Genomic DNA, 21,796 nt, shown 5'->3' with positions numbered 1-21,796 from the left:
ACAGAAACAACAGAGTTAATTTTCTCCTTTTGAAATTATGACTCCCACCTTCCTCCCCTTCCTCTAAATGTTTCCTTTTAAAGAAAAGCTATGGTTCACTGCTACTGAAAATTAAAGACAACAGCATAAAGATCAAGGTCCGAGCTGGTGCAGACGATGACAGAACATTAAAATCACCGCTCAAATTTTTCTTGTCTTGAACACTGCCCAAGACTACTAATGGAAAGCCAATCCCCAGGATGCATGCTCACTTTAGACATTCTCCACTTGCACCTCTTGGTTCACAAACGATTTTGACTACAGTGAACAAACTGGAGGTGACCTTCAGTTGAGATGAAACGGGAAAGACATACCCCTTCAAAACTGTTTGATTACCCCTCACACACACTCGCCAGCCCCCCATCACAACACAAAGTACCAAGAAAAAGCAGGAGGGTTTGTTATGCAAAGGTTCATTTGTAAGGTTTAGAAGAGGAGAAACTGATCACCTCTTACTCTTCCAAGCTATATTCTGGCCCCTCCAGCTGTATCAAGCTTGCTTTGCTACAGATTGTGTTTTGGCAATCAGATCGTATCCCAGCATTCCTTCCACTTTCTGAATCTACATTTTCAAGATTCTTATCCTTTCTTACTTCAGTTCCCAGTCACATGTTGGCATGATGTCTTGGGGCAATTTTCTTGATGCCTGACTACTGTACCATGGTGGTTTGGCAAAACAGGCATAAGCTCATTCCCCATACAAACATGGAAAATGTTAAAGATGTTTTTAAAGCATGTAAAGTGTCTCTCATCAGCATCCAACACTGAAGGAGAAGACATTTGCCAACAGAAACCTGTGGTTAGCCAGACTGATCAAGTATACACTATAGCCACATTATACCCTGAATCAGATGATCTCATGAGACAGGTAAAGAGATATGAAAGATCAAACATGAGAAAAGAAAGAACTTTAGGTGAATTCTTTTCTCTTTTTACTTTTTAGTGTGTTGGACCCTAAAAAGCATGGAATTAAAACTGGTGAAAAACAGCCTATATCAACTTGCTTGTGGTGACTCAAAAGTTGTCGTTTCTCAACTCAACTTTGCTGAAACACTTGATTCATGTTGTTCTTATTTAACCTAATTTGCATTGATTTAATCAGTGCTGGTATGCTTTAAATACATAATAAATTGGGATTCTGCAACTTAGATGACTTAGAATAGCTAAATTTCAATAAAGCTCATTTCAATCTGTTAATGTATACAGTTCTGCCAAGGGGTTTAAAAGCACAGAAAAGATGCAAACTTGCCACATTAGAGGTGGGAAAGGTTTAAAGATACCATCCAGATGAAATGATTTGCAGGATAATAATATGAAAAGCAATATATATATATATATATATATATATATATATATATACACACACACACACACACACACACACACACACACACACACACACACATCTTAATTACAACCTAGACATTTCTTCTATGTTTTGAGTAGCATACTTAGAAGAAAATTCACATATAAATGCAGGGAATTTAATTTTATTCTCTTTCCTCCTTGGCAACACTCAACTCTTTTCTGCCTCTCTGTACCAGCTCTACAAATCAAGTGACATCCAAAGTGGGACCTCTTCTTGCCCATTTGGCAGGCTCCATCACCACCTTGCCAAGCCGCCTGCATTAGTAGGATTTTCTTCCTAGCAGCCATGGGGATTGGGTGGCTTATACTCACAGCGCTTGCTGAATGGTTGGCTAGTGTTTACTCCTGCCTGCCCCCGCCTCCCCCACCACCCTTTAGAGTTTATGGCTCAATCAGCCAGCCTGCTGTCAGGAATAATTGTATTGGCAAGAGGTGAAAACACTTGATGGTGAAATTGTTTGTCTGTTCAAGTGTTCTGCAGTACCTTGCATGTACAAGGGTGAAAACTGAAGGTATGGAGTCCACAGTCAGGCAGAAGACAAGAGGGACAAAGAGGCAACCATCAAGGATGGCAAAGGAAGAACACTACTTTGGTGTGGGATGGCAAAAAAAAAACCCATCTGTGTGGGTAACAAGCTGTGAGACTTCAGGCAACTGCCTGATGTCTCTGTGCCTCAGTGTCATCTTGTGCAAAATTCAGGGGCTTGATTTTCTAATGTCTCTTCTAGCTCCTAAGACAACATGTGATGCTTAGGACATCTCACCTTTGTTTTCCTTCCAATAAAATGATACATCTCAGAGATGAATACTCAGGGCACAGCTCGGATGAATACAAAATGTAATGTTTCATGCCCCTGTTCATATGACTTTTCCTGGAGTACACCAGTCTTTGGTGACTTTGATTCCACTGGCAATTGCCTTCAGCTTGAGTGATAAAGCACAACCCAGTACTCGTCCAAAGTCAATTCAACTTGGGAGCTTTGGTAATTCACCTCATTCTTAATCATAGTGAGTACCACTACAGATAATGCCCACTCACTTTCCATCCCCAACAGGCAGAAATGATAGAATTTCAAAGGAGGAGATGGACATTCACATTTGATTTCCCCTATCCTTGGGCACCTCTGCCAGGAAGATAGGCTTGCCCACACTCAGTTCCAGAAGAGTTTCCCTCTGCCATCTCTGAGGACTTTTTTTTTTTTAACATGACAAACAGGTTCCTGACAATAGACATATAGACCCTCTCCAGGTCAAAGCCAGTTGGAACAAGAGAGAGAGAGAGAGAGAGAGAGAGAGAGAGAGAGAGAGATCGCTTATTATGAGAACCCCAGCTACAGATGACTGTGAGTGGAAATAACCAGGCAAAGACTTCTCTTCCTAGTTAGGAGAGACAATTTAGCTACAGTCTGAAAGTTTAATTGGGGGTGCATGATGGAGGGGGATAGGCTTCATTATGGTTTAAACTACCCCTTCTCTGCCTATTCTCTAGTATATTCTCCTGGAGTGCTACAGGGTGCTGTAATCACCATGTGCAGCATGTTAGGGCCAGCCCTCCTGAGTGTCATACAGCAGAATCTTTTTCTAATCCACCTGGGACCTTACAGACATCCTTGGAGAATGGTGAAGTCCTGGTAGGATTTCACGCAAGACTCCCTGCACACAGACATATGCTTCTAGCACACTGGGTCTCATACCACCAAAACGGGATGGCTTCCCAGAACCAGTGGATTTGGAAAGCTTTTCCCCATCCACCACTAAAAAGGGCTGGCTGACTGCAGAACTCCAGTGCCTGTAAGGAAAGGAGGAAAAAAAAAAAAAATCTTAGCCAAGCCCCCACAATCACTGCTTTACTCTATCTTCTCTCAAGTTGCTTTTCTGAAGCAAAGGACCAAATGTTGATTTCTCTACAGATTCCTACGTGTCTCTTACACGTAGACAGCTTTAAAGGGGGAGGGGGAGCGTCCCCAAAAGGGAAGGGGGAGAGAACAGAATATTACAGTTTCCTGCCTGGAAATACCTTGTCGTTGATGATGCTACCCCATACCTCCATCCCCTCTCCCCCTTTTTTTGAAATACGGACCCCCCAAAAAAGCTGAAAGTGTTTTCCGTTTCATCAAAGAACATATATTACTTCAGTGGCTCGGTAAAATGTTTGGTTTTGTGCCCACCCCTTTTCAATCTGCCCATGTCTGAGGTGCTCCGGGAAGACGCACAATCGTGAGCAGCTTACGACACTCAGTGAGCAGTAGGTGCCTGTGCAAGCTCGCGCCGCACACAGCCTGGCGGAGGGAAGGAGCTCGGGCGCCGCTCCCCGCTCCCCGCCCGCACCACCCCGCCGCCCGCAAAGCATGAGCGAGCCCGCTCTCCGCAGCCGCCCCGGGCGCGAATGGCAAGCGGTCTCCGCGGAGTAAAAGGTGGCACCGGTCAGTGGTCCTTTCCAATGACGGACATTAACCAGACTACCAAATCCAGGGGAGTCGTGAGCCCCGAGTTTGGAGTTTTTTTTTTTTTTTTTTTTTTTTTTTCCCCACAACGTCACAGTCCGAACTGCAGAGGGAAAGGACAGCGGCAGGAAGGCGAAGCCCGGCGCCGGCACGTAGTTGGGAAACTTGCGGGTCCTAGAAGTCGCCTCCCCGCCTCGCCAGCCGCCCTTGCAGCCCAGAGCCGAGCAGCAAAGTGAGACATTGTGCGCCTGCCAGATCCGCCGGCCGCGGACCGGGGCTGCCTCGGAAACACAGAGGGGTCTTCTCTCGCCCTGCATATAATTAGCCTGCACACAAAGGGAGCAGCTGAATGGAGGTTGTCACTCTCTGGAAAAGGGTGGGTAAGACACTTTTTAATTAAATTCTTTCCCGAAGATTTTTTTTTTTCCTCCCTTTTCTTTGCTGCAGCATCTAACATGGACCAAATCACCGTCTCTTTGATCTTTCCGTGGCTGTGAACTTTCTATGCTGCCCAGCTTTCTGCATGCTTAGAGGTGAACGTGTGGCTTTGGGGAGGGGGGTCCTTCTTTATTTCAATATATTTATTTGATTTTGCCCTTTTCTCCCCCTCACCCCCCTCCCCCTCCCTTGGAATAAAATATGATGTAGATTTCTGACCGAGCGCTTCCAATGGACATTCTCCAGCCTCTCTGGAAAGATTCTCGCTAATGGATTTCCTGCTGCTCGGTCTCTGTCTATACTGGCTGCTGAGGAGGCCCTCGGGGGTGGTCTTGTGTCTGCTGGGGGCCTGCTTTCAGATGCTGCCCGCCGCCCCCAGCGGGTGCCCGCAGCTGTGCCGGTGCGAGGGGCGGCTGCTGTACTGCGAGGCGCTCAACCTCACCGAGGCGCCCCACAACCTGTCCGGCCTGCTGGGCTTGTCCCTGCGCTACAACAGCCTCTCGGAGCTGCGCGCCGGCCAGTTCACGGGGTTAATGCAGCTCACGTGGCTCTATCTGGATCACAATCACATCTGCTCGGTGCAGGGGGACGCCTTTCAGAAACTGCGCCGAGTTAAGGAACTCACACTGAGTTCCAACCAGATCACCCAACTGGCCAACACCACCTTCCGGCCCATGCCCAACCTGCGCAGCGTGGACCTCTCGTACAACAAGCTGCAGGCTCTGGCGCCCGACCTCTTCCATGGGCTGCGGAAGCTCACCACGCTTCACATGCGGTCCAACGCTATCCAGTTCGTGCCGGTGCGCATCTTCCAGGACTGCCGCAGCCTCAAGTTTCTTGACATCGGATACAATCAGCTCAAGAGTCTGGCGCGCAACTCTTTCGCCGGCTTGTTCAAGCTCACCGAGCTGCACCTGGAGCACAACGACTTGGTCAAGGTGAACTTCGCCCACTTCCCGCGCCTCATCTCCTTGCATTCCCTCTGCCTGAAGAGGAACAAGGTGGCCATTGTGGTTAGCTCGCTGGACTGGGTTTGGAACCTGGAGAAAATGGACCTGTCGGGCAACGAGATCGAGTACATGGAGCCCCATGTGTTCGAGACCGTGCCGCACCTGCAGTCTCTGCAGCTGGACTCCAACCGCCTCACCTACATTGAGCCCCGGATCCTCAACTCCTGGAAATCGCTGACTAGCATCACCCTGGCCGGGAACCTGTGGGACTGCGGGCGCAACGTGTGCGCCCTGGCCTCGTGGCTCAGCAGCTTCCAGGGGCGCTACGATGGCAACTTGCAGTGCGCCAGCCCCGAGTACGCGCAGGGCGAGGACGTCCTAGACGCCGTGTACGCCTTCCACCTGTGCGAGGATGGGGCCGACCCCACGAGCGGCCACCTGCTCTCGGCCGTCACCAACCACAGTGACCTCGGGCTCCCGGGCAGCCCGGCCACCACGCTCGCTGACGGCAGGGAGGGGCAGCTCGACGGCACGCAGGAGCCGGCTACTGTGGCTCTCCCAGGCGGCGAGCATGCCGAGAACGCCGTGCAGATCCACAAGGTGGTCACAGGCACCATGGCCCTCATCTTCTCTTTCCTCATCGTGGTCCTGGTGCTCTATGTCTCCTGGAAGTGTTTCCCAGCTAGCCTCAGGCAGCTCAGACAGTGCTTTGTCACGCAGCGCAGGAAGCAAAAGCAGAAACAGACCATGCATCAGATGGCTGCCATGTCTGCCCAGGAATACTACGTTGATTACAAACCGAACCACATTGAGGGAGCCCTGGTGATCATCAATGAGTACGGATCCTGTACCTGCCACCAGCAGCCCGCAAGGGAATGCGAGGTGTGATTTTCCCAGTGGCTCTCAACCCGTGCGCTACCAAATACGCCTGGGCGGCCGGGGCGGCTGGCCAGCGCCAGGCTGGGGTCTCCTTGTCTGTGCTCTGATATGCTCCTTGACTGAAACTGTAAGGGGATATCTCCCAGAGACTTGACATTTTAGCTTTATTGTGTCTTAAAAACAAAAACGAAATAAAACACAACAAAAACCCTGCCCCACAACCTTCAGGACAGTCAATCTTAAATTTCATATGAGAACTCCTTCCTTCCTTTGAAGATCTGTCCATATTCAGGAATCTGAGAGTGTAAAAAAGGTACCAATCATTGATTTTTTTTTTTTTGTAAACTAAAATGTTTAAAATAAAATAGCATTTACAGTTTTTACAGACTGGTGTAATCTAAATGAATTGTTACCTGTGTTAAAAGAGAAGGAAGAGTTACCATGTTCTTCCCTGGGGGGGGGGGGGGAGGGGGCTGGGAGGTCCAGCGGCCAGAGGAAAAATCCAGAAATTGCGGAGTATAGTGGTCAGACTCAATTTGAAATATTAAGAGGAACAAATAAAGCTCATCAGGTTGATTTATCCCCACATGACTAAAGACTGAGAGGAAAAAGCAAGACCTTTCACATTATCTTTAGGAGAGAGCAATGCAATCACTGTAACGCAAGTGAAAGGAGGGGGCGCTGAGGACTGAGCATCACTGCCTAGCCTTTAAGGCAGAGATCGTTACAAATAGCTTTTAAAAGGCAGTGCCAGACAGTTTGTCCTATGAGCAAGAAACGTTTTTGCACTTAATACAACCATCTTTCAAATCGGTTCAAAATCTCACCCACTAATGCCACTGGCTCGTAATTCTCCTGTGCCTTTGATTCACCAGAGTTGGTAGCATTTGTGCCCTTTTCTGTACTCTCCCAAGTGAAAGAAAGAGCCCCTCAGCTCCTGCTCACTCCGATCTGATTGAGGGGAATAAGGGGAATAAGGCAGAATCCAAATGTTGGCGGATGAAAGCTGTGCTTTCTGGAGCACATTGCGAAGACTGCAGCAAGCTTAGGCTCCGAGCAGTGAGAGCACACTCCTAGTTACTATGGGGAACAGTGAGAAAAATCCTACCTCAGGTTGAATGACTACTGGGTAATGACTTCTGGCAGGAGATTTTAGGGACAGACTTGAGAAGCAGTGGGGGTGGGGTAGGATCGGGGAAGATCACCATTTGACCCTGTGTTCCAATATTACTGAGATGGGAATAATTTGTTAGCCCAGAACAGAAAAGGTGCCTGTTTTCAGCTTGCCCTTTTTTATAATGTCTGCTTTCCCAGTGTTGTTTTACTTTTTTGTGTGTTGGGATCAATGATTGCCTCTCCCCACCCTTCACAGGTTTCCAGGTCCATCAATGAGGTGCAGATTGTTTACTGGACTAAATTAAAGAGTGGTAGCAGTTGGTGGGTGTGGGGATGGGAAAGAGGGAGGAGTATGGTGTATTGCATGGGAGGGGTCTTGCACTCGCTAGCACTTTAAGCAATTGTATGATGGAAATAAACTGTCATGGAGAGCAGATGGTGAATACTGAACCAACACCTATGCCCAGAAGTCTTTTTCAAACTCAGGTGCTCACCACTCTGAAAGATCCTACAGCCAGGCATCTTTCTTTTTTCTTTTTTCTTTTTTTTTTTTTTAAGAGAGACATCCAAATAGTAGGGAGAGGGATGGGGAAAACAGACACACCACCACCTCCCAAATGCAAATGCCTCTAGCTACCTACCTAAAAAGGCAAAATCTGCTGTTTGAAATGCATAATGTCATCACCAGGAGGTTTACTTAAGCTGAGGATTAGTGATAGGTTTCTCTTCTACCTATGGAGAAATCCATTTTCCTAACAATACTGCATGTAAGAGGCCCTTTGGAGAGAAATACTTTGCAAATGTCTCTAATGTGTTAAACCTTGAGAGTTTAACATCTCTTTCCCTCTCCCTCTCCCTCCTCCCCCTCCCCTCTCCCAGCTCGTTCTTCCTGACCAGGAAACTTCATCTTCTTTGTTTCTAATTAAAACATGATATAATAACATACACTGTGCTTGTACCACTTATTTAGGCTAGAAGAGAGGTGCTTTATTTGCTAACTTTGAGGAGAAGCTTTTAGATTGAGCCTAAGCATGACAATTTGGAGCTGCCTTTTTAAACAGCGTATCACTGGGCAGGGGGGCAAGGGGAGCAGGAACTTAGGGATCACTTAGAGATGTGCCATCTATAATTAAACTCCAATAAAAAGACCTCCTCTAGAAGACAACATACCTTTTTTGGGGGGAGGATGTATCCCAAATTGTGGCGACTGAAGAAAAGTCCCTTGGACTCCATTGGTTTAATCTCATAGGAAGGCTACTGGAATTTAGTACCAAAAGGTACTTCTGGCTCGGTGCATTAAAGGCTGTGCTGGTGTGCTTACAGCTATAGGGAAAGCTTCCAAAAGCAAGTCCTTTCTGGGAAACATCAGAACCACAGCCCCCCACCCATGGAAATATAGATATTAGAAACTGTAGAGTTTATCGCTTATACCCAAGACTATTTTTTTCTTTCGTTTTTCTTTTTTTTCAACATGGCCATAAGAAAAAGCCAGAGAATAATTGTGCTTTGTTATATGCTGCTGGCACCCCTGCCCCCCATATGACTAAACATCACATGTGTAGATCTTAAGTTCATGTAAATGTAATGAAAGATCACTGTCAAGAGGAATCTTCAGTCTGCTAACTGGAGAGCAAATGCTGGCCACAGAAAGCTGTGTTCTTATTCTGTGTGTCTGTATATCTCTGTGTTGTGTGTCTTTGTAGAAGATATGTTTTCTACACAAAAAGGAATTTAGCTCACACCATTTTATTCTCACGCACCTCTTGCTTTGAAGAAGGGCTGGAGAAGGGGAAAGGCAAGAATAAGGGAAATCAGTAGTTTTAACTAAGGTTTTGTGACACTTGAAATCTTTTCTTTCACAAATTAATTAATCTTTAAGCTTCAAGAAACTTGCTCTGACCCCTCTAAGCAAACTACTGAGCACTTAAAAGAGAATCTAATTTTTAAAGGTGTAACACCTTTTTTATGTGTTCTTCCCACAGAGGGTGCTAATATCATTATCCTGTGCTATCTGAAAAAAAAAATTAAGGCCACAATTCATGTCTCTTCCTGGTCATTGTGATGGATTAACCCCCTATTTGTAGTACCTTCTCAGATGATTAAAGTTCAGCCCTAGTAAAGAGGTTTGTCGAATATTTATACAGAAAAAAAAAAGGTCTTTTCTGATGACAGATGACACTCTCGCACCAGTCTTACCCCTGGTAGTTTTTTAGGTTGTGCCAGAGGGAGCAGGTTAAGTAATACGCATCCTTTGGCCTTCATTTACAGAAAAAAACAGCCCTTGATGCTCAGACTTCAGCCAGGATGGTTGAGAACACCAGTCCCAGGCACAACTCACGCTTCCAAGACTGTAAAGTTGCCGTCACAAAGAAAAGAGGACTTCAGTAAAAGGAAACCTTTTTTTAAAATTCATTTTTTAAAAATATTCTCCCACGCTCCTCAAAGTATAAGAGCACCTTACCTTTTCTCCCTGCCTGCAGGAAGGCAGACATTTGGTATGACTTAGCATCAACAACACATTTATGAGTACGTGTAGGTAATTAGAGGGCCAAATGCCACTTGTTATTCCTCTCAAGTTTCTTAAGCAACTGCACACAGATCACTGGAAGGCTCAGGGGCTGGCTGTGTTTTTGGGTTATATTAATCGACTTGTCATCAAGGTCGGTGCCTGTTCTATCTGGCATAGCCACTGGTGGGTCACGTATTCTAGTAAAATAAAAGGCATCAGATATCTCTCTCACAGACAGCATTATCAAAAGACTGGAATGTGTGTCGTTTTTGGAGAATGGGGATTACAGTGTTTCTGGGTACTCAAAATAAGCATCAATTATCTCCTCTAGGTAGGTGGTTATGTTGGTTGATTTGGGTTTTGTCATTGATGGAATGACAAATAACAAGGAGTTAGCTGGAAAATGACTCTGAATCAGGGTCCCGAAATATATTTTCAGAGAAGTTTAGGGACACACACACACATTTTGCACGCATAACACAGATATAACCAGGCATACACATATATTGCCATATTTATATAACTACATATACAGTCACACACATGACATTACATAACTTCTTTCAGCATCAATTACCCTCCTACTTTCTCCTTCCATGAGCAAACTGTTACTCAAGAAAGAACCTGGTAAAATCAATCACAATTAAAATGTAAAGGACTGACGGTATTTTCAGGCATTAGATAATGTGTTGGTAGATGCTTTGCAGCTGGGGGATCTTCTGAGTTCCTCATACTGTAGGAGAGTATAAGCCTGCTACCTAATGGTAAGAGCCAGCAAATGGCAAGATACTCTTTTTTTTTTTTTCTTCTTCAACGTTTATTTTTATTTATTTTTTTTTTTGGGGGGGGACAGGGAGAGACAGAGCATGAACGGGGGAGGGGCAGAGAGAGAGGGAGACACAGAATCTGAAACAGGCTCCAGGCTCTGAGCCATCAGCCCAGAGCCTGACGCAGGGCTCAAACTCACGGACCGCGAGATCGTGACCTGGCTGAAGTCGGACGCTTAACCCACTGCACCACCCAGGTGCCCCGCAAGATACCTTTTGAGAGTACCTTCCTAACCAGTGAATTCCACCTCAGGGTTAGGAAACATATTTCTCCACCAAAAATATTCTTCTCTGATTTTTTCCCCAGGGATCCAAGAGGCAAAATTCTTACTCCTGACTGGGCACAATCTTCTGGCCTTCCTCAGTGGACCCAGTTTTTGTAGGCCTTTGGTGTTTTGCTCACAAGGCTAAGCACTATCTACTACACGCTTAAGGTTTAGTCAGAGATATAAACAAGATGGAGGGAATAAAATCTATTGAGTATGGGAGCCTTTACCTAGATTTCAATATGTGTGAGAGAGAGAGATGCTAAGAACCTTACCCTTACACGAGGAACGTTAAGTTTAGAGACGTTAAGTGCTCTGTGCAAAGTCACCCGGCTAGTAATGGAGAGCACTGGTATTCAGTTTGATAGCCTTTTTTGGCATGCCCTATTTCCTTTTCCCTTTAATAGTCACTCCCTCTGCTCCTCCGCCCAGCAGAACCAAGGACTGGCACAGGACACATGCTCACGTATTCTTGTTGGATGGCATGGGTACAATGCTTGAGCCCAGGAATTTTCAGGATGACTTCACTTGCTCTGGCCTCTGTTAATTGGGTAATGTAGGACTCTACCAACAGAGGATACCTCTCCACAGGCCTCCAGAGGCAAAACCGCCCAGCTGCTCATCCAGTCCAACCTCTCACCACACAATGATAGACACAGAGAGACTAAGGTATGGGCATCCAGGTATTACTGTCGGAGACTTGTTGAGATTTCTTTCCTGGCCATTAAAAGGACTATGTCTCTATGGTTGTCAACCAGGGGCAACTCTGCCATCCACTCAACAATTGGTAATGTCTGGAAACTTTTTTTGTTTTCGTGCATGGTGGTGGGGCCTACTTGCGTCTCATGGGTGGTGGTCATGGATCCTGCTAAGCATCCTACAATGCACAGGAAAGCCCCTTCACAAATAATTATTTGCTCTAAAATGTCAAGAGTGCTGAGGTTAAGAACCTCTGCCCCATGGTGTAAAGTAATGAGGTTGTCTACATCAATGTGTTTGCTTGTGGCCGCCTTTCCAATGAGTTAAGTTTGGGTTCACCCAGATCTATTCTCTTTGAATCTTCCTCTCTCTTGCTAGAGAACTGAAAGTCTAAATTAAAACCCCTCAGGTTGGTTGCTAATCAGAGGACCTGTAGTTAGCACATGCTTCTCGGAGAACATATGGCAAAACTTAAATTAACTGGGACGAAACTTGTCAGAACCCTCAATTGACCCACTTTTTCTTAGCAATACCTCATTTAGGAAACAGGAGGGAAAAAAATCAAGTTACCAGTGGATATTTACTTAACAAGAAGGAAAATGAGAAACATGATATTCCTTCCAGAAGGTGTCCTGAAGTCTGAACAAACTGAGCTGACCTGCTTGGGCTTTCTCTTTCTCCAGCCAAGCCTGGAATGTCGCTGAGGTGGGATTGGGGTTCCCCTTTAAAAAAAATTCAATGTGTTTCGTCTAGTGAGTAGAGTGGATATATTATTAATGAGGGAAATCATTGCAGACCTTAGAAACAGGACGGTCTAGAGATGCAGGCAGTGCAAACTGAAGTGCATTTGGGGCCAGGCAAGGGACACAGGTGACTAAAGTTCATAGCCATGTGGCATTATGAGGGAATTGGAGAGTTCACTTAGAAACAAACCCATTCACATTGGACTGGCTCTAGTTAATCACAACACTTCAATAGGCCAGATCAAGCGAATGCTCTTGAAGTTCAGGGTCCAGAACTCAGGAGAGACACCTGGCCTTTAAACCTGGCTCTGTTACTCACATGTCATGGGTTCATCTGGTAATCACCTTACTGTCACTTTGCCTTTAGGAGGATTCATGCTGGTATTCCCTAAGAACCCTTCCAGTTCTGGGCTTCTAGAATTTCTCAAGAATAAAACAGGAAACAAAAGTGGTTTCCCAGCTAGTGTCACTTAACCAGAAAATTAAAATCCCCCTGAACTCTCATTCCCCGGATATTCTGATTTATCAGGTTTCCTACATATGAATGAGAAAAGGTAGTTAAAAAATCACAGAGACAAGGACTTCAGAGAGGAGGTAGGGATGCTGGAAAACAGATGAGAAGGCACAGCCATGTGTGGGTGGGAAAATAGGGTTTTCAGAATGTGCAGTAAGAGATAAAAGGAAATCCTAGCAAGGACTCACTCACACTCACCCACACGTGAGACCAGAGGCATAGGGATGTGCTCTGAAGCAGGCCCAACAAAAAACAAAACAAAACAAAAACAAAACAAAAAACCCTGAAGAATGCCACTGGGTAGGGGTGGGGTAGGGTGGGGGCAGGAGCCAGCGGGGAAGAAGTATGGAAAAATATTTGTACGAGTCTCCTAAAATAATTTACTATATTGTACATAGTTATAATTAATTCTGGAGATCAGAGCCCTTTTGTAACATGAGAAGAGGTGGGAGGCAAGGAAAGAGGGAGAGACTGAAATTTAGAAAAGTAACAGGCAAGGAGAGAAGAGGTTGAAGGGGGAGAAAGAGAGAAAGCAAGAGAGAAGGGAGTTTCAAGATTTGTGCTTTATATTGCTCAAATAATAATAAGTAGCTGTAATATACCAACTCGATTCCTTTTTAGTCATTTCTTTCTTTATTCTGGTCTACCACGTTGGCTATTTTCTTCTTAATGTAATGTTGGGAAGCCATTCCTCCCCTACTTTATGAGAAAAAATAAGTCATTGTCTAGCCGCATCCTCCTTCTCTTGCTCAGCCACGAGAATGTGTCTTCACCCCGGCTGCACATTGGAACCACCTGGGAGCTTTAATGAACATGGATGCCTAGGTCCCTCCCCAAGAGATTCTGATTTAATTTACATGCAGTGTGGCTTTGGTGAGGAGATTTTTTTAAAACTTCCCAGTTGATTCCAAAGTTCAGCCAAGGTTGACAAGCCCCGAGCTAGAGGGTCACAAGAGTCACAGCATGGGCAGCTGACTGATCTACCCCATGCACAGGTCTGACTACAGCTCTTCACACAGGGTGGCAGGTGGCTAGGCTGGATGGGGGTCAGTGCTAAGTGAGGAGACTCCCCCCCACCCCGCCCCACAACTCCACCTGGTGGGGCTGATATTGTGAGCAAGATATGCAGGCATAGATGGGCTTGTAATTTGTCTCCAAGCACTCCATAATTTACAAAGTGCTGTTCCCAGTTAATGATTTTATTTGCCTTAATTCCCCCAACAATCTCACAAGGCAAATACAAATTTGTCCCATTTTTTTTGTTTAAGACAAGAAGACTCCAGTGTGAAGAGGCTAAGTTGCTTGCACAAGGTCAAGGCTATGGCCAGGTCTGGCACTCAGAACTGCCTCTTCTAATTATTTGTCCTTCCCCTTATAATGCTGCCCTTTCCTTTCCTGCTAGAGATCCAAAAATCAGTCAGTCTTTCAGGAAGAGTCCTAGAGAACAGATTACAAACATTTTCCCGCACCTTCTCTTTCTCCAACTGGAATCTGGCAATGACAACGTTTGGCATCACAGTCTTACGACTGACTGCCTCTTGGATGCCCCGACCCCTGTCCCATGCCTGATACTCCTTTCTTTGCCCCAGGAGCCTCCATGATGGTTCAGAGACATATAAAGAGATGCCAACTCTTTCCAAATACCCCATCACCAAAAGTTCCCTTTCCGCTTGACCACTGCCATTGACTCCTTTGCCACAACACTTTAAAAACTGTGAAAATTCACTTGTTGGGATGAGCACTGCGTGTCGTATATAAGTGATGAATCACGGGTATCTACCCCCAAAACCAAGAGCACAATGTATACGCCGTATGTTAGCCAATTTGACAATAAATTATAGTATTAAAATAAATAAATAAATAAATAAATAAATAAATAAATAAATGTGAAAACTAAGTCCCAGAAGAAAATTGATGGATGGATGGATGTGATAATTTGTGTTGTATTGTGTTGTGTTGTGTGTGTGTGTGTGTCTGTGTGCTTAAAAAGGATCTTTGGGGAAAATAAGAAAGAAATTGCTCCAGTGCTAGAACTTCAGGTACTGAAACAGCTGAGTGATGTATACTTGGACAAGAGATCCTCCCTTGTTCCCTTCAAATGAAATGACATAGACCACTGTTCATGTATAAAACCAGATCTGCCAGTAGTTTACGGGCTTAACATAAAGCCAGGATAAAGACTGAATCTTCCAGCATACTTTATCTCCTTAAATCAGTGTTTTCTTTAAAAATCATGTTTTATTAGGTGCTCCCCATCAGTGCATTTATCTTCAATGAAGAATTCTCAGTATTGCAAAGTGCATGTGGCAGGGGCCTCTATCTCAGAGACACCGTAGGCAGCCCTGGATGGCAGTGCAGAGGCTCAGTCTGTGCCAAGCAAGGGCTGTATTACTCTGCCACAGAAAGGTCTGAAAAAGTCAAGTTAGACACAAATAATGGAACAAAGCAACAATGTGTCTTCAGCTGACCAAGACAATCCTGTCGTTTGTCCCTCATTTGCAGAACCACGCACTCTATGATTTTTGTCTTGCTGTCTCTGCTCCAAAGTGATTGCATTTGTGGTAAAATCCATATTTCCCAGTAACTGAATGTGTGTGTGTTGTGTGTGTTTTATTCTAAAAATAATGGTCCTTCTTAGAATTCAGCCTCACTCCTTTGCTTGTCATCCAGGTCATTTTTATCTGAGTTTCTCATATTGATCGTGTTTTACACACTATTCCAAAAATCATAAAGGTACAAAAGGAAAAGAATAAACATGCTCTAGGGGAAAAGAGTCTTGAGAAATCATACTAAAACTGAAATGCAACTAAAGGTAACATATCACTCAGATTTTTAAATTCTAACTATATTGGTCAACTCATTCAAAGTAGAACAACATTTCTTATTGAGGGATTAAGTAAATATGTGCTGAATGAACAACAGAACAATGTACCTTGAAGAAGAGGAATTAGCAAGAGGACTGTGCTAAGAATTTAGACCCACCAGACTCATCATGAACGTGTCCAGAAGAGCCCTCCTCTTCTTTCTGCTCTGTGTATCTAAGGCAGCCACCCCCTTGGGAAGTGTTTATTATATACTGCCCTTACTAGGTACCTGGCAACCTGCTAAACCCTTAACTACCTTCTTAGTCACACCTTGCAATAAACCTCCCCCTCTCCTTGTCCAGAGAAGTATTAATATCCCCATTCTACAGATAGGTAAACTGAGATTTAGAGGGGTTCAATGACTTGCCCAAGGTTACTTACCATAGCAGGGAGTGTCAAGCACTTAACTCTGGACACATAATGGTTGGGTTCAAGTTCTGGCTGAGTGAGTTTTGCAAGTTACTTAATCTCTCTAACCCTCAGGTCCTTCATCTATAAAATGGAGACAGGGCGGTCATGAGAATTATAGTAGTTACTCTTTGTACAGTGCTTACAACAGTGCCTGGTACCTGGTAGGTGCTAGATAAGTATTGTTTTGTTTTATCTTCTTAACAAAAGATAAATAAAACAGGGTCACATGGCTAGAGAGCTGTCGTACTCCCAAGTCATGCTATCCCCTTTCTCTTCTGTGATAAGATGATGTCTAAAACTTTGAGTTCCCGAAAGCATCGGATTCAAAAGGAAAAGGTAAGGAGGCAGAAAATGGAGTCTGAAGACACACATGCCTTCCTTCACAGCTTTGCAACCCGCTCAGGCCTTGGCCTCTAAACTCATGTTTGACCTCTCTCTGGTTGTTAATTGTCAGCCCTGGTAAATGCACCCTCTACCGCAACATGAGCACGTGTGCAAGCGGGTTCGGCAATATCTTCCAATTTCTACATGAACTGAAGGCTGATGACCGGCATTGTTCATATTAGTCTTTGAAGATTCAACAAAACTCATTTCTACATGTGAGCTATTCCCTATCCTAGTCAATTCCTGAAGGTGGAAAGCTACTACACAGCTTGCAATTGTTATCCAGCTCCCAAACTCTTACTTAATATCAGCAATATTAAATCATACTGGCCCCCGGGACACTAAGCATACATCTTCAGCTGTAACAGATTTGCTGGTGTTTATTTAAAGATTTTTTTTTTTTCTCAGTGTACTAACAGCTACAGTTTGATGTTACTGAAGCAAATGTAACAAAAGGAGACACATCTGAGGTGGACTCTCTCTTCTGGGAGAGGAGCTCGTGTGTCAAGAGCCGCATGTAAGTTCAGTTTTGGTACTAATTTGCTGCTGGCCCTTGGGGAAGCCAGTGCTACCTGCCCAGGCCTTTCTTTTCTTGTTTGTAGTAGTGATTTTTTGCCTTTCCTTTTAGTTGCCCCATTTAGTAGGCAGGGAGAGTGTTAAGCAGGGGTAGGAGAGTAGGAGTAATTTCCAATGCATTCTCTTTTACTGTTGCTTATCAGCAGGTAAAATTGTGAAATCATCAAACTTCCCCCAAGGAAAGGTTCTTCCCTCCTTAGAGACCTACCCAACACCACAGGCAGAGACTAAGTCTGGTCAAAGGGAACTCACTATTTTGTACCTTGAAAATTAAATTCTGAGAGGTGATTCTGTTCCAAGCCACTGCCTGTTTCTTGCGTTCATTCACAGAATGGTTAAAGAATGCTCTGCCCCTGCTTTGAACAGGCATATTAGGGATACTTGCCCAAAGTGAGTGAACCCCCAACACATGAATATATATGCCAGAGAAAGCTATAGCTACTGGGAAATTGAGGACCACCTTCTGTTTGTTGACTTGTTTTATTGTTTTCTCTCTTCCCTCCCTCCCTCCCCCCTCCCTCCCATTCCTTCTTCCTTCCTCCTCATTCACTTCTCCCTTTACTGATTGATTGATTGATTGATTGATTGATTGATTTTACTGAATTCATAGCTATGAGTAATTATGTAACCCCAATGAGGGCAAAATTGAACCAAGGGGGTAAAGACTGGTTCTTGAGAGGGAACAGGTAAATCTTAGTGTATGTATAAAGCACCGATGTATACACCCTACAGAATACATAAACCGACATAGGATATATTTATGGTATTAAAATTTCAGAGGCAGCAACTGGGGAAAATGTGTAAAAAAATTTCTTTAGTTGGAGATAATGAGAAAAAAAGTTTGAGGAACACTGACATACACAATGATTAACATGGAGGTAGAGACAATAGTAAAATGGCAGGTCACCATTTGAAGACTTTGAGAAGGTCAAGGGAGGTCTGGATTTTTTGATAATAAAAACTAGAATTCAGAGATTATTTGAACAGCCAACATTTAATTTGGAGAACTGTGTCTTAGCCCCTCCTGCATTCAACACTTCCCAGAGTTGTCTTTATGATATATTAGAGGGGGGGGGAAAGGGTATGGAATTAATCGCCAGAACTCTGGGCCTGGCTCTGCCATTTACTGACTTAGATAAATCACCACCTTTCTGAACTTCAATTCCCTTGTCTGTAAAATTCAGAAAGTAGTCCCGCTCAGCCTGTTTCATGAGAATCTGGTAAGGATTAAAGGAGGGAAAGTAAGGGACAACTTCAAAAGCTGTGGGGTACTATGCAAAGATTTAAGCAGTGGAAAGAGGAGGAGGGTGGTGACATGTGGGCAGCTACCCACACAGTGTCAATTTAGAGGGCCACATGTTTCAAACCCTCCTCCAGAGAGACTAAAATCCCTGCTAGTCACTTCTCTGGATTAAGTCCCTCATTAATCCTCGGTCTAGACCATTTGTAGCGCGGAGGCAACTAGACCTCTCCTTGAGGGAAAGTCCCTCATTTCACTTGACTTTGTCTCTTACCATGTAGCAGAGTCTGACCCAAATGGGCCAAATGGCCTTTGGGCAGGTCATTTTTTCACATGTATGAACCTTGGTGTCCACCTCTCTACATATATTTGGTTGCCTTGCACATTTTTGAGAAGCATCTCAGGAATCATGAGTGTTGTGCCCACCACGTGCTGGTGGATAGTGAATTCTCAAGTAATGTTAGTTTCCACCCCGTGTCACCAATGTAGAGTTACACATTATGTTTATACAAATAGACCCGATGAGAATTGAAAGGCATTAGGAGCAACTGCTTTCTAGAAATGGATTCTGAAAAGTGGCTATAAGAGTTTAATTTAAATAGAACATCACAGGGCACCTGGGTGGCTCAGTCAGTTGAACATCTGTCAGACTCTTCATTTCGGCTCAGGTCCTGATCCCAGGGTTGGGGGATCAAGCCCTGCATCAGGCTCACAACTGAGCATGGAATTTGCTCAAGATATTCTCTCTCTCTCTCTCTCTCTGTGTCTCTGTCTGTCTCTCTCTCTCTCCTTCCCTCCCTTCCTCCTTCTGACCCTCCCCCTCTCTAAAATTAACATAAATAAATAGAACATTACATTAGTAATGGAAAATTCTTCCCCATACAGGAGAAACCTGAGGTATAGATTAGCAACTATAATAAGGGGAAAGAGAGACAGCTCCTTCTCTTATTAGAGTCAGCTGGAATACTCAGTTCAGAAGGAAGTGACAAAGATCCCTTTCAACAGTGCTCCAAGACTTGTCTCAGGTGATTGCCTTTTATTTATGTATTTATTTATTTATTTGGTGTGAGTTTTCAATGTAACGATTCTTCCCAGATCTGCCAACAGATCCAATCCCCCATCCTCTTTTTCTGAGCATGCCTCTCCTCAGCAGCAGAAACCTGATAGATCTCCCGAGAGCCTAAACTGAAACTTCCGTAAGAAGGTGGAGGCAGAAGTCAGCCTCGGTTCAGTTATAATCACTTATTACACCATACCACTGCCATCAAAAGTGCACGTGCTGCTTCTCTGAGCCCTCATGCACAGGCGACTGCTGTGGTCCCCTATCTGTCCGCTGGTGAGATTCGATGTTCTTGGACCCCAGGCCAAGCAGCTCTGAACTGCAGCAAAATCCAGCAACACATTCAGCAGCCAGCAGCCTGCTGGGCTCGGCCGGTTTACCCAGGGCTACCAACCCCAAAGCACTGGGATGAAAGCAGATGGGAAAGAGGGAAAGGGTCTGTTTGTGTTTTTATTTTTTACCAGGCTCAGCTCTTTGGGAAAAAGAAAAGAAGAGTCGTGCTCTGAGCTGGTGCCCTGCCAAGCTCCCTCCCCTCCCTTGCTAGCCCAAGCACTCCACCGTCTGTGCAGACTGCATAACAGCAATTTCTGGAAACACACTGAAAAGTCTGGGCCAGTCCAGAGGCTGTGGATTCCTGGTATCTGTGTGGTGGGGTTTTAAGGCTTTTATTTTTCACCTTAATTCTTTTAAAAACTGCCAGCTTTTTGAAGCACATCTGTTATCAACAGCTTCTGTTTGTAAAATGAGACCGAAGGTATCCTCTCTAGAGAAATGCCTGAATCTTCTCTGTAGTTCAATGCTTCCACTGACAGTTTGGCTCACAGACTACGGCTGTGGTAAATATTACAGAATGTTAATAAAAATGAGATAAAACACCTAGGGATCTTTTTTTCCCCCCAAATTTTGCTTTGCTCACTACTAAAGTTTATCTTGACAGAAAATTTACTTCTCTGATCCACATCATTTCCCAAAGCAATTTTCCAACAGCAAACATAAATTTCTGGTGATCGCTAAGAGGTTTTCAATCCCTATGCTAAGGAGGCCATGGGGTTTCAACTATTTGTTTCACCTTCAGGTAAATACCCCTTACTCCTGACACTATCACTTGGGGACCCTGGGCAGCAACTAGGGGCAAAAGTCTGAAGATGAGCTTTTAGGTTTCCAGCATATATAGGCTTGGTGGAGGAGATGGTTTGAGTATCAAGATTGCATCCTGAGAAGGTGATTAAGTCATTAACTAACAAACTAATTGCCTAAACCCACATAGCTGTGTTCTCAAATGGGAGGGAGCACTAAGTAAATGCAATGCTTTATATTGCATTGAACTTTGACCTGGTTAACACAGATTACACTTACACCTTATCAGAGGTGTAAATTGAGCCTACATCATGAGAGAAAATTTGTGCCCCTCTTTACATTGCATTTGTGCTGTCCTCAGCCTCTAGGATTCTGGGGATCAGTGTCCTCATCATCACTATCCTCCTCCTTCTCCCCTTCCTCTTTCTCATCATCACTTTTGATCCAAACAGATCTATAACCATTGGAGTAGGTTTTCACTGTGTACACAGTAAGTCTCCCTTGCAGTACTGTTTGCAATAAAGTAGAATTCGGTCTCTGGACCTTACTAGATGGAGTCACATAAAATACTACAGGTGACAGAGTTTATAAGTAAGGTTTGATGAAAACATAAGGCATGGTTAGGAAGTCTTCCTGATTTGTCCAAACTAATCTACAGAAGCCTGAAGTTATTTCTATCTTCTTCCCTATCCCCCTGCCTTCTCTCCCCTCCCATTTCTCTTCTACTCAAATTTTCACGATGATACTTGAACTTCCAGTTCAAGTTCTAAAGACATCTATGAAGACTTCCCCAATGGCTTTAGCTCACTATGGTCCTTCTTCTTGCCATCAGAAGCTGTTAGAAAATTCCTTGATCTTTGTACCCATGTTTGCCAGTGTGGAATGCCCCAGGATGTCTTCTTTTCATTGTCTATATTATTAAGTTACTTATGTACCAGGCATATATGTTTTGTGACCCATTCTGCACTATTCATGGTCAAGGGACAACTCATTTGCATGAATTCCTTTCAGTTAGTTTCTAGCCACCATCAGTGAATCAAGGACAGCTCTAAAAAGCTCACAGATCAATAGGACAGGTAGAATGTCCACACATATAATGACAACCAAAGGCAAAAAGGGATGCATGCCATAACACAGGTGTATCAAAGTTCTCTGAGGGCACAGCAAAAAGGAAGGGCTTTCTAAATTCAGAGAATTGACGAGAGGGCCTGGAAAAGAAGGTGGACTACGCACTAGGTCTAGGTGAGTGTGTGGGATTTGGGAGACAGAATGGAAAGAAGAGTCTTTATTTTTTTTTTTTTTTAATTTTTTTTTTTTCAGCGTTTATTTATTTTTGGGACAGAGAGAGACAGAGCATGAACGGGCGAGGGGCAGAGAGAGAGGGAGACACAG

At 44.4% G+C, this 21,796-nt stretch overlaps 2 protein-coding genes across 6 annotated transcripts in view; one reads left to right on the top strand and one right to left on the bottom strand.

Moving 5' to 3' along the window:
* CTNNA2 (catenin alpha 2) overlaps positions 1-21,796 on the bottom strand; it is a 1,115,456-nt gene that overhangs the window by 360,802 nt on the left and 732,858 nt on the right. The window lies entirely within an intron of this gene.
* On the top strand, positions 3,298-6,501 carry LRRTM1 (leucine rich repeat transmembrane neuronal 1). Of its 2 annotated transcripts, none has more exons than XM_043603830.1 (2): positions 3,298-4,384; positions 4,500-6,501. In XM_043603830.1, the coding sequence occupies exon 2, from the start codon at positions 4,559-4,561 to the stop codon at positions 6,125-6,127; it is 1,569 nt and encodes a 522-aa protein (XP_043459765.1). In that variant the 5' UTR covers positions 3,298-4,384; positions 4,500-4,558; the 3' UTR covers positions 6,128-6,501. The 2 variants fall into 2 exon arrangements, with proteins under 2 accessions (XP_043459765.1, XP_043459764.1); XM_043603829.1 differs by having other exon boundaries at positions 3,300-4,227.

Source organism: Prionailurus bengalensis, chromosome A3 (genome assembly GCF_016509475.1).
Source record: "Prionailurus bengalensis isolate Pbe53 chromosome A3, Fcat_Pben_1.1_paternal_pri, whole genome shotgun sequence".
In the NCBI taxonomy this organism is placed as follows: domain Eukaryota; kingdom Metazoa; phylum Chordata; class Mammalia; order Carnivora; family Felidae; genus Prionailurus; species Prionailurus bengalensis.
This window is presented reverse-complemented; position numbering and strand designations above follow the sequence as displayed.